The sequence below is a fragment of the Schistocerca nitens genome, unplaced genomic scaffold (assembly GCF_023898315.1).
Source record: "Schistocerca nitens isolate TAMUIC-IGC-003100 unplaced genomic scaffold, iqSchNite1.1 HiC_scaffold_363, whole genome shotgun sequence".
Lineage (NCBI taxonomy): Eukaryota > Metazoa > Arthropoda > Insecta > Orthoptera > Acrididae > Schistocerca > Schistocerca nitens.
In genome coordinates this window covers 295,961-309,409 of record NW_026045897.1, presented here as the reverse complement: position 1 = coordinate 309,409, position 13,449 = coordinate 295,961, and the positions used below count along the sequence as shown (strand labels likewise).

Here is a 13,449-nt window from a genome sequence, read left to right as displayed (position 1 = left end):
ATCAGCCATTCTATTTCTGAAATCGTTAAGGAATTCAAGATTCCGAGAGCGACAGTGTCAAGAGTGTGCCGAGGATACCTAATGTCAGACATTATCTATCACTAAGGGACCGACAAGCTTCATTTAGAGACCTAGAGCAACGGTGTATGAGTAGAGTTGTCAGTGTTAACAGACAAGCAACAGTCCGTGAAGTAATCGCAGAAACCAATATGGAACGTACGACGAACGTATCCGTTAGGACAGGCTGGCGAAATATTTCGTTTTTGGGCTGTGGCATCAGACGACCGAGGCGAGTTCGTTTGCTAACAGCACTATGTCGCCTGCAGCGCCTCTCTTTGGCTCGTGGCCATCGCTGTTGGACCCTAGACGACTAGAAAACCGTCACATGAGTCCCAACTTCAGTTGGTAAGAGCTGATGGTAGTATTCGAGTGTGGCGCTGGCTCTACGAAGTAAAGTGAACGAGGCCCTTTGGAAGCTGCTGGTGGCTTCGTAATGGTGTGAGCTCTGTTTACATGTAATGGACTGGATCCTGAGGTCCAACTGAACCGCTCATTGACTGGAAGTGGTTATGTTCGGATACTTCGTTTGGAGCCATTCATGAAGTTCATTTCCCCAGGGCATGTCAGCAGGACCGTCTTTTCGTGATTGGTTTGAAGGACATTCTGGACAATTCGATGGAATGATTTGGCCACCCAGATCGCCAGAAATGAATCCCGTCGAACATTTATGGGGCATAATCGAGAGGTCAGTTCTCGTAGAAATTCCAGCACCGGCAATATTGCTAAATTAATACACGGCTGTAGAGGCAGCATGGCTCATTATTTCTGCAGGAGACTCCCCACTGTGTGTTGAGTCCATGCGACGCCTAGTTGCTGCAGGACGCCAGGCAAAAAGGAGGTCCGGCACGACATTAGGGGATACCGCATGACTTTTGTCACCTGAGTGTACGACGATACTGCGCAATGTTCCTGATGGTTTCAGTCACTTAGCTCGGCCAGTCGGTGATAATATTCAATCCTAAAAGTTGCAAATATGCTGACAATTTCTACAGAATTTGCATCACCCCCGTCATCTACAGCTAATAACTTCCTTGCCACATATGGCAAGTATGAAAGCGGAAAGTGCGTCATCTCTACTACTCACAACAACTAGACTATCTTTACCCAATTTTGATAAATACCGTACGTTTGAACAAAGTAAAAACGCAATGAAATTAGGTGTAAAAATGATCTGGATACGAGACAGTTACTAAGGCGCCATTCCACAGAGCCAACATGTGGCTTTAGTCTACGAGGGATGCTACAAGGAGCAACAGATCAGGACGGGACATGGCAACACGTTGATGCGGCTTTGTAGCACGTCGGGCTGGGCAAGTAGTTGCCAGCCACTCACGCCGCCTGTCGACAAGGAACCGTGTGAGTTCTATGACACCAAAAGTAAAGTACCAAATCTAGGGCACTTTTTGCAACAGCCTACTACTGTCAGTCTCAGTAATCCACAGAAAAAGATTTTTTTTAATTCGTGGATTACATTTATACAAATGTAGTTCAGTTCAGAGTTTCCATTTCCTTGCATTCTAAGAATACGTATTTCATCTTGCTGTGCACACCTCAGTAGTGATCTTGGCAAGGCACGCGTCCTTCATTTAATCTACAACACACAAAGTCATAAGCTCATCCCACACTTTTTTGCTCTTAAACTTGCAAATTCTCCGTGCCAATAGCATTCTGAATTTCGGACGAGCATGATTCATGAACAACGTTTCCATTGCTTGTGTCTGTGTCAAATGTTCCTTGAGGCGAGTACAGTTGTTCTGAAGTGGAGCTTTTCTCAAGGAGTCCTCAAGTTAAACATTTATTGCAGCAATAGTTTCTGCATTTTCCACAGATATAAATAGTGGTTTTCTAAATATACGAAACACTGATGCAGATAACCCAAAGCTGTTCTTCACTACTCTATGAGCATGTGAGTATCTGCAGTCGTGTTGTGTTCTACAAAAACCTCTTTCAACGTGGCCTGACATTGTTTTCTTAATGTGTTCCTGTAGTTGAGAGGCACCATCAGTCAGAAATACATATGGTGACGCGTTACCTCTCACCAAATATGTTTCATTACCACTGTATCATCATCAATGACTTTGTTACTTTTATGGTTCGTTTTATAATCTGCGTTTTTCCATCACACTGTGTGTTATATTTCGGCCTACAGCATGTCATCCTTGCTGTTGTGGTTTGTAGTTCACAAAATTATAATTCGTGTCTGATTTTAATACCATGTTCCCCACTTTTTGTTTAGCTAGAGGCTTCTTGGTCAGCTCTAGCTGCAAAATTCATATCCTACGAATTTACCTATATGTTTTCTATGTTTATTAATTGTGATTACTTGATGAATATAGCGCTTTAAGTAGTCAACTAAGAGGCACTGGATGGAACAACAGATGATGAACAGCAAAGGAGAAAGAAGTTCAAACATTTAGTTTTAAACATACTACCAAGCATTAAAGATATAAATTAGTTATAACAGTCGCCAAAAGTAGTGATTACAAAGACACTAAATTGAGAAACGATAAGCTGCAGCAGCCCGCTAAAAAATGTGATTGTAGTGTTTTGGAAGCAAACAAGAAAATGAAGAATTTATGAACAACAGTATTCTACCATAAATGTAAAAAAAACTACAACAGTTAAAGAAAAGTGGTGCATTACCTGAACAAGGAGGAAAATAGTTTCCATTGTGATCTACTAGTTTTTTATAAGACATTGATGAAGCAAGAAACAACTGTAAACCACCAGCTCTGGAGGACTCTTGAGCAAGGTTCGTGTTAGGGAACTATAAGGTAATTCAATCATATTCAGTGTGTTTGTAGTTGTAGTATAGTTGTAGTGATACATAACCTGAAGAAGGAGGGAATTGGTTTGTAATATGATCTACTGGCTTCTTATAAGACGTTGGTGAAGACATGGTGCTTTGTTCTCATGTTGCTTCAGAGGAACTGACTGAGCCGCGTGCTAGAAACACACGCAACTTGCATCATGCGATAGCGGGCACCACATTTTCGGGGCATCAGCAACTTTGTAGAACAGTTTCATGTAGAATACTTAAAGTTGGCAACTGTAGGCGACATGTAGCACGTAACGTCCCAACTAGTGTGCCTCAGTGGAGATCCGCTTTTACGGGACCGGGAGACAATGCTCGCTCAATCAAGGAAAACCACGTGCATAAGTAACATCTGGACACAAAATGAAGACATAAAACACGTAACTAAGCGAGAGAGATATTATCTGTTGCGTACTGCTTCATACACCGTCATAAAGAGAGGTGCGCTACAGAGTGGTGCAGCAGCTGTTGTCGTAGGGAAGCTGGACAGGAGAAGAACTTGCAGCTTTCTCCAAGCATTGCAAAGGAACTTAACAAAAGAACAAGCAGCAGTAAAGTCCAACTATTACAAAAAGTAAAAGAGCGTCAAGTAATGTGAGGCTGCCTCTACTAATGTACGAGCAAAGTGACGAAGGCTGAGTAAGACTGCGACTGAGACTGGGCCACGTAGCTGCCGCCGGCCATCCTATATGGGCCAGCAGAGGGCCCTCGTAGTCGGAGCCCCTGGAGGCATGTCCCACCGGGTCCGTATGCGACCGCTACTGGCGCCTGCCGATAGGATGAGCTTGCGTTGCCAACTGTGAGACGCCGGTGAGGATGGTATCGACGTAGGTAGCCCACTGTCTAGCAGTGGTGGCACATTGCAGAAGAACGTGGCAGATTACCTTAGTAGAGGCACGGAGGCGTTCGTTGTGTCGCGACTAGCGAGCAACAAGATAAGTAATTGTTTCTCCGACTAACCGTCTGTCTCTTATCGGCCGTTTTGCTTCCTGCAGCAATCAGTTAAACTTTCTCAATGTGGCTCCTGGAAGTTATGGCCATGCGGTGCTGGACACCGGCTACGCTGGCTACAGAAAGACAGAAGTATCTACTCGCAGAGAGGCAGAGTTCTCCCTCCTGAGATAATTTAAAACATCGCCATTCGAAGAACTCGGCCGACTGCACAGAGGGCACTACTTTTCACAGCCAACCTAACTGCACCCATTTGCACGGCTTTGGAAAAATTGTTTAGTTGTATTATGTTGACTGATACTGACTTCTAATAACTGCCAGAACCGATTCTGTGGTGCCTCACCGGCGTTTTGATATTCAAAGGACCGATCACAGTACAAACCACTCCCTTGCAAGTGAAAACGCCATCTTAACGAAAATTACTAGCTTCTGAATAAATTCCAGTTACGATTGGGAAATATATGTACAGTATGTCCACACCAGGCAACCGTAATGGTCTATTTGGTAACTGTCGTTCAAAACAACCATAAATAAAATTATAGTAAATATTTATTAATGTAGTAACTGGTCTGGAAGACTTGTTAATCTCTAATTAACTTAATCTGATGTGCGACAATAGTATTCGACTAGTAGGTCGACAACACTACATATCCGACCATTATTATGTGGAAAGAGTTTTTCACATCAACAAGCACTATATTGCTTCGATATTGTACTGGATACCTCGTAATATGTATCGGGCCTCCTTTTACCCAGTCTAGTGCAGCAGCTCGACGTGGCATCGACTTAACAAGGTGTTGGAAGTCCCCTGCAGAAATACTGAGCCATGCCTTCCTCTGCAGCCGTCCACTATTACAGAAGTGTTGTCGGTGCAGAATTTTGTGCACTAACTGACTTATTTGTCAGGAAGTGTTTGTATGGAGTGTAGCCATGTATGGAAGTGAAACATGGACGATAAATAGTTTGGACAAGAAGAGAGTAGAAGCTTTCGAAATGTGGTGCTACAGAAGAATGCTGAAGATAAGGTGGGTAGACCACGTAACTAATGAGGAGGTATTGAATAGGATTGGGGAGAAGAGAAGTTTGTGGCACAACTTGACTAGAAGAAGGGATCGGTTGGTAGGACATGTCCTGAGGCATCAAGGGATCACAAATTTAGCATTGGAGGGCAGCGTGGAGGGTAAAAATCGTAGAGGGAGACCAAGAGATCAATACACTAAGCAGATTCAGAAGGATGTAGGTTGCAGTAGGTACTGGGAGATGAAGAAGCTTGCACAGGATAGAGTAGCATGGAGAGCTGCATCAAACCAGTCTCAGGACTGAAGACCACAACAACAACAACAACTGACTTCTCGATTATGTCTGATAAATGTACGATGGGATTCATGTCGGGCTATCGGGTTGACCAAGATATTCGCTCGAACTGTCCAAAATGTTCTTCCAACCAATCATGAACAATTGTGGCCCGATGACGTGGCGCATGGTGATCCATTAAAATTTCGTTGTTCTTTTTGAACGTGAAGTCCTTCAATGTTTGCAAATGGTCTCCTGTTAGACGAACATAGTCATTTCTAGTCAATGATCGGTTCAGTTGGACCAGAAGACCCAGTCCATTCAATGTAAATACAACACACCATTATGGAACCACCACCAGCTTCAATAGTGCCTTTCTTACAACTTGGGTCCACGGCTTCGTGAGCTGTACGTCACACTGGAACCTTACTGTCAGCTCTTACCAACTGAAGCCGGGGCTCATCTGACCAGCCCAACGTTTTCCATTCGTCCAGGGGCCAACCGGTATGGTCACGAGGCCAGGGAAGGCTGCTGAAGGCGATGTCACAGTGTCAGAAAAGGCACTCGCTTCCGTCGTCTGCTGCCTACCCAGTTAACGCCAGATTTTGCAACACTGTACTAACGCATACGTTCGTCGTACCAAATTGATTTCTGCGGTTATTTCACACAGTGTTGCCTCCTTAGCGATGACTACTCTACGCAGACGCCGCTGCTCTCGGTCATTAAGTCAAGGCCGTCGGCCATTGTGTTGCCCTTGGTGAGAAGTAACTCCTGACATATGATATGCTCAGCACAATATTGACACTGTGGATCGCGTATTGCTGAGTTCGCTAACGATTTTCGAAATGAAGTGCCGCGTCCGTCTTGCTCCGACTACCAGTCCCCATTCAAAGTCTGTTAATTCGTCGTGCGGCCGTAACACGTCGGAAACCTTTTCACACGACTCATCTGAGTAAAAATGAAGGATCCAACAATGTACTACTCTTTTATATCTTGTGACCGCGATGCTACCGCCATCTGTATATGTGAATATCGCTATCTCAAGACTTTGTTCACTTAAGTGTAATCGGGTTGTTTCTCTCAACACTGTACACGAGCAGACGTAATTTGAAACTCGGGAACTGGTAATGAAGGAGTCAGGTTCTACCTCTCCCTCTCGCACTCCCTCTCTTTCTCTCTCTCTCTCTCTCTCTCTCTCTCTCTCTCTCTCTCTCTCCCTCAACCTCTCTACCTCTTTCTGAATTTTACATATAGTGCTTTATGCAAGGTGTGGCAAAAAAAAAACGGGCCGATATAAGCATAGCGAAACACGCCGAGGATTATTTTCGCTCTCAAAAAGAAAAAATTGTGTATTGCCATTTGACGCACTCTTCATGTTTTAAAAAATAATGTCTTGTACATTGCCACGTTGACACCCAGACAATCTGTAAATCGTTCATGCCACATTCAAGCATCTGTGTGATAACATTTCTGAATTTTGAACGACTGGTGTCTTTCAGTTCCGCAATTGTGTTTAGACGTCTAGCATACACGGTGTGTTTCGGGAACCAGGAAAGGAAGTAATCACAGACCGATCACTCGGCAGATGTGGGAGGCAACCAAATGTCCCCATTGCTTGAAATGCTGTGGTTAACAAACGTTCTGCAAGTTGCTGCCACTGAAGTTCGAGCACAATCAGACGTACCATCATCTAGCTACCGAGCGACGGGGCGCAGTGCATAGCACACTGGACTCGCATTCGAGAGGACGGCGGTTGAAACACGCATCCGGCGATCTAGAGTTAGGTTTTCCGTGATTTCCCTAAATTTCTTCAGACAAATGCCGGGATGGTTACTTTGAAAGGGCACGGCCGATTTCCTTCCCCATCCTTCCTTAATCCCAGCTTGTGCCCCATCTCTAAAGACCTCGTTGTCGACGGGACGTTAAACGCTAAGCTGCTCCCCCTCCACCATCTAGCTGTAACCAGTACTCGTCTGCAGGAAATTGTTCGACTCAGACGCGAAGAACATGTCAGCCATGGCAGCATAGCGGTGAGACGTGTCAGCGTTCGCATACCACACTGTATCAGGAACGTCGATTTCTGAGGATTATCCACGCACCAGCAACGACAGTTTAGTTTCTTCACATAACCACTCAGATGAAAATGTGCTCATCACTCGTCCCTAATTCTAGCCAACATTTCAACACACAAAGTTATTCGCTTTTCATAATCAATTCTATTTGACTCTTCTACAATCTGTATCTTGTACGACTGCAACTTTAAATCATTCCGTAAAATTATGTGCATACTAGGACTAGACACTCCCACCATTGCCGCAATTTGTCTTACATAAGGCTTTGGACTCTTGATTACAGTTTGCACCTCCTCTATTCTTCCATCTTACTAACAATTTCTGGATTTTCCTGGAGATTTCAGGGTAACTGGACTTCCTGTTTCTTCAAAGTTTTCTACTCATAACCTGATTGTGTGTGTCAACTATACAGAATCACTCTGTCGAAGGTTGAAATGTCAACGGTATTCCTGTGTAGCAGCAGCAAGACAGTCACCGTCTTGGCAAACAGCCTTCGCAGCCACTGCGCGTTCAGGCATTCCTCCTAAGGAATATCGTGCAAATTCTGTACAGTTCGAGCGTTCAAAATCTCTATCTGGTTGGAGGACCCTGTCCATAAGGCTCCAAACGTTCTCAATTGGGCAGAGATCTGGCGAAGTTTCTGTCCGAGGTATGGTTTAGCAAGAACGAAAACAAGCAGCAGGAACTCTCGGCCTGTGCGGGATGGCGTTATCTTGCTGAAAGTGAGCCCAGATGGCTTGTCACGAAGGGCAACAAGACGGAACGCACAATATCGTCGACGTACCGTCGAGCTGTTAGCTCGCCGTGGATGACAACCAGAGGGTTCCTGATATGAAATGAAATGGCACCCTAGACCGTCACTCTTGGTTGCCAGGAAGTTTGGCGGATGGCGGTCAGGTTGGCATCCCACCACTGTTGAGGGCGTCTGCAGACACGTCTTCGCTGGTCGTCAGGGCTCAGTTAGCAGCGAGACCCTTCAGTGAAGACAATTCTACTCAATGAGATTCGGGGCCTCAACGACCAGCGAAGGTGTGTCAGTAGAGGCCCCACACAGCTGTAGTATACCAACCTGACTGACACCCGGTTTGTTTCCTTCCCTTCATGGCAAGCCATTCTGGGCTTACACTTCAGCAAGATACCGTCCACCCAAACGCGGCGAGAGTTTCTGTAGCTTGTTTTCGTGCTTTCCCAACCCTTCCTTCGCAAGCAAGGTCGCCGGATCTGTTCCCAGTTGAGAACGTTTGAAGGATTATGGGCAGGGCCTGCAGCCAACACAGAATATTGACGATCTAGGCTCCAGGCACACAGCAGTCAGTCGCAATCCCATTGGTTTTTATTACTCTTGCATATCTAGATTTCCGCTATAAATAGCCATCTTAAGTGCTAAAATAGAAGGAAAATTACAGAATCAGAATTAATTTCCTTTACATAGAACAATAAGTAAAACATCATGTTATCCAATACTAGCTATCCATTCTGGCCAACATACCATTTGGGTTACAAAAAATGGTTCAAATGGCTCTGAGCACTATGGGACTAAACATCTGAGGTCATCAGTCCCCTACAACTAAGAACTACTTAAACCTAACTAACCTAAGGACATCACACACATCCATGCCCGAGGCAGGATTCGAACCTGCGACCGTTGCGGTCACGCGGTTCCGGACTGAAGCATTTGGGTTACATCTAACAAACTGGTGGCAGTACAAGTCGTCATATGCTCTCAGTGGTGTATAGGCAGAAAGGAACTGAGACGATTGTTTACAGCATGTACTACAGCCTTATTTTACATCACATACACCAAGTAACGCCCTCTGTGTTACGAAATAAGTAGCAGAGTTTCATTTCAATACAGTAATGTAAAAAACAATCTAAAACTGTCTAAAATCAACAAGCATATTAGCAATTCACTTTGAAGTATTCAAGAAATGCCAGCTTATAACGTGCTTGCTCGCATTTTAGTGGTGAAGCGATCGATCAAAACCAACGCCAGGGATCATTAATACGTCCATACAACTATCTTATACAAAATTCTTACATCACTGTAGAAATAAAAATTAATAAATTAAAAATTTTTGTTGAAGATCGTCTTTATAAAATATAGTACGAACCAATTTGAAATTCGTCAAAAGCTAAAACCTCGTATCATAGTGGTTAAGTGATCCACTACGTATTTAATATAAAAGTCCTTACAAGCAGTTTTTATGAAGGTCTGCTAACATAATAGCGAAATAATGAAGATTAACACGACAAGGCTGATTTAACCTGGTACATTTAAAAGAACATACAAAAGCTCTCTACTGATGTAAAATTTCATACATAAAGGTATGGTATAGCTCCAACTGTGTTATGCTGATTGCAGAAAGAGTCAAATGGTCTGTCGACCAGAATGGATAACTTCTATTGGATAACCTGGAGTTTTACTTATTGTTCTATGTAAAGTAAATTCTGTTTCTGTAATTTTCCTTGTATTTCACTACGGAAGATGGCAACTTATAGCTGAAATCTAAACATGCAAGACTAATAAATAGTACTGGGATTGCAAGTAATTGCTGTGTGCCTCTTCTTACTTATAGTCTGCAGTCGCTGTGCACAATAGTTCCTTATGGAATCAAAGTTGGCTATTCCACTAATCCCATAAAACTTCAATTTATCTTGAAGAATACTGTGATTCACACAGTCGAATACCATAGATATGTAGCAGAAAATACCAATCGCCATTATTTTATTACTTGACGCTTATAAAATTTGGTGATATGTTTCTTCAATGGTGGCTTCGGCTCTTCAATTCACTGATCAAGTAGAATAGCTAGCGATTCCCGCAACCTTTCCATGCGCCATGAGAGTTTCGCTTCGTCGTTTCATTCTTCCGGCATCAATTTAATGGGATTGCATATAATCAAAAAATGGCTCTGAGCATTATGGGACTTAACGTCTGAGGTAATCAGTCCCCTAGAACTTAAAACTACTTAAACCTAACCTAAGGACATCACACACATCAATGCCCGAGGCAGGATTCGAACCTGCGACCGTAGCGGTCTCGCGGTTCCAGACTGTAGCGCCTAGAACCGCTCGGCCACCCCGGCCGGCATATATAATCACACGTGCCTAATTATGAACATCTTTTGCTACATCTAAAATGCGCAAAGTTCGCTGTGCTACCCAACGCAGTATAGAGACAGCAACTTGAAAGCTCAAAGTGTTCAGGTTGGCAGGGCGCTCCTTCGGAACAGAGGGGTGGAATCGCTCAGTGCTCACGAGTGCGTTTCTGCACAAGGTGTGGCAATAAGTAGATTTCAGCACTGAGGTGGTGTCATCTCAGATCTGAGATGCAGTCGGAATTGTTATGCGAAATTTTGTTTCCCAAATTAAAGAGGGGCGTATGCGAAATTGGAATACCTTGAAAAAACCTTATAAAGTCCAAAGTTTTGAAGGCAATGAACTAAATTCGGTACAGTTGTTGTGAAATGTTATGTGGATATACACATAGGTTTGCATGCTTATTGTCGTTATATGTTTTAAGTTACAAATAACGGAATTTTTTTCAATAAGGTAGTAAAAATGTTCCAGTTTTGAAAAATCTATCAGACCGAAATTAATGCATTTCTCTATAAAATTTGAGCATTATTACAAATATCTGTGGAACAAAATTTTGATACCTTCTTTTGCTGGATTTTTACAGCTCTCCAAATATCTGTGGACCGATGACATCGCCGTTTGGTCTCCTCCGCAAAATCAGCCAACCAACCAAATGTCTGTAAAAAAAATTCAGCAAAGTTTAGGGCTTTTGTCTTACATAAAAGCCGTACTGTTGTTTTAAATGAAAGTTCCTTCTATAAAATATTTCACTGCTGCATTGACTACCTGCATGCCAAATTTAAGTACCCTAACATCAGTTATTTGTGAGAAGAAATTACATAAATTTGTTAAAATGTGAGATACGGGAAATCTGAATCAAAGATTGGCAGTGTTTGTATAAGGCCTTACCTTCTTTGGGTGAACAAGTGGAAACGTTATGCATACCCCTCTTCATCCTGAAGCAGTCTTTTCTTTGTTTGTCTTCCGTGTTTGATCCGATTTTCAAACTGAGCAGTAATAATGTCAGCGGCAGCAGTTCTCCTGTTTTCAAGTTCTTTCGATATATACAGTGTGAAAGTTCTTGGATCAAATTTAGCCTCTGTAGAGGTCTTGTCTGCCAAAATTATTAATGCTTAATAATTACACTTTACTGGAACGAGGCATACTTCAGGTTGTAATAATAGATCTGCACACAACTTTCCTGAACATTAACCTTTAGCAACCACTTGTAAACAAACACCATAAATCAAAGAATACAAAATGAATGGCTGTGATGCATTTCACAGCCTTCCTGATGTACTACACTAGCCTTCCCTGCATGATAATTGCATAAAACTGGAAGAAAAAGCCACAGAAATAAATAATATGAGGAAATACAGAAAAAGAAAGAGGTATGGCCCCGTGCAAGCTTTTGCCAACTACTATTTTTATCACACTTGGGAGTGGAATTGGAACGTAATATTTAGGAATTGAAATTTTAGTATCATATAGTAAATGAAGGGCCAATAAAAAAATTTCACAATTTTCGTTGGTTTCAGTGTGTCCTCCCTTATATGTCAGTTACGTTTTTGTTTCAATTAAATCTGGTATTGACAGTCATGGTAATGCGCTTGTGGTAACTGAATACTTTTCTACAAAATAATTGTGCTTGAGAAACCAGCGTACCATTTTGTGGCATCTTACTAGTGCATGTGGTCACTTACATTCACCAAATCCGCTAGTTGCTAGGTTTAGTGTTACAATCTCTGCCAGAATTTCGTAAAAACAGAAACAGTGAGCGGCTACTTTCGTGTGTTTTGAAAGGACGTGGCGATGATGAAATAGACTGCTTTCCCTCAGTTTTCACGGATAACTTGAGCCTGTCCATCTCGCTTCCAGGAGGCGCACATCGTCCGACCATCGGCTGGCGGAGCTGCTGACGAGGCTGGCCACGGAAGCCATGGGAGGAAAGGTCAAGGACGTCCCAGTCGGCCACGGAGTCGTGGACGTGCAGAAAGTGTGAGTACGGCCACACAGCTGACCCTTGCAGCAAGTGACCATCGTCTGTGTCTGACCTGCCTATAAGCTTGCAAGGTTTCTACAAAACATATGCTGCCTTACTGACATTGCCTTCTTGTGTTTACCGAGAGCCTACACTCCGCTTACCACAAGAGTACGAGCTCCACTGAAACATGGGTGTGAGGCATTGCTGTTCGATATCTTCGAATCAGTCTGTACATCGATATCACTATTCCAGATTGATAGCCAAGCTTGATGTTAATTTTGTGGAATTTTTCGCTTTTTATGTTTCCGTTTGCCTGTTTTCTAGATTACGTGTATTTTTTGACTGCGATGTACTCCATTTATTTGTTCACAAAAAGCTCATTTTTGTTACACACTATCATCATTAGTAGGCCTGTACTCCGAACGCACTTCTTTGAAATGAGATTCCATTGCCTGTTTTCGTCACATGACAGAGAAGATACCGTTACAGTGTCGTACTAACTTCTATGTACACTCTAAGACAAAAAAAAGACGCAACTCGAAGGAATTCCCGGAATGGTGCTGAAACTGGTAGTAGCGATGTGGATGTACACACAAACAAATGATTGCAATTTCACAAAATATTGATGATTTATTCAAAAGAAAGAGCTTCACAGATTTAGCAAAGTAATAACGCATTGGCCCTTATACAAGCAATTATTCGGCTTGGCATTGATTCATAGCGTTGTCGAATGTTCCTTCGAGGGATATCCTACAAACGTACTCGTTTGGGGGAGGTCTGGCGACCTTCCTGACTAAGGTACGGCTTGGCAAGCAGGAGGCATGCAGTAGAAACTCTTCCTGTGTGAGTGCGGACACTACCTTGCTGAATGTAAGCCCAGGATAGCTTGCCATGAGGGGCAACAAAACGGGACGTACAACACCGTCGACGTACCGCTGTGCCATGAGGGTGCCGCGGATGACTACCAAAGGCGTCCTGCTGTGGAAAGACTTGGCACACAAGCCTATCACACCTGATTGTGGGGCCGCCAGGCGGGCGACATTCGGTGTGATTACCCACCACTGTCAGGCGCCTCTCCAGACATGTCTTCGATGGTCGTCTGGACTCCACTCGAAGCGGGACTCATCATCTAAGGCAATTCTACTCCAGTCAATGAGATTCCAGCCAATTGGACATATTGCTGCACGATATACTGT

At 43.4% G+C, this 13,449-nt stretch overlaps 1 protein-coding gene across 1 annotated transcript in view; it reads left to right on the top strand.

Annotated features, from left to right (window-relative positions):
- The window catches only part of LOC126228329 (uncharacterized), a 103,501-nt gene that overhangs the window by 59,999 nt on the left and 30,053 nt on the right, over positions 1-13,449 (top strand). Inside the window, exon 2 of the mRNA XM_049942283.1 lies at positions 12,148-12,267. Within this exon, the coding sequence (XP_049798240.1) occupies positions 12,209-12,267 (59 nt within the window). The 5' untranslated portion in view covers positions 12,148-12,208. The remainder of the gene's footprint in view (positions 1-12,147; positions 12,268-13,449) is intronic.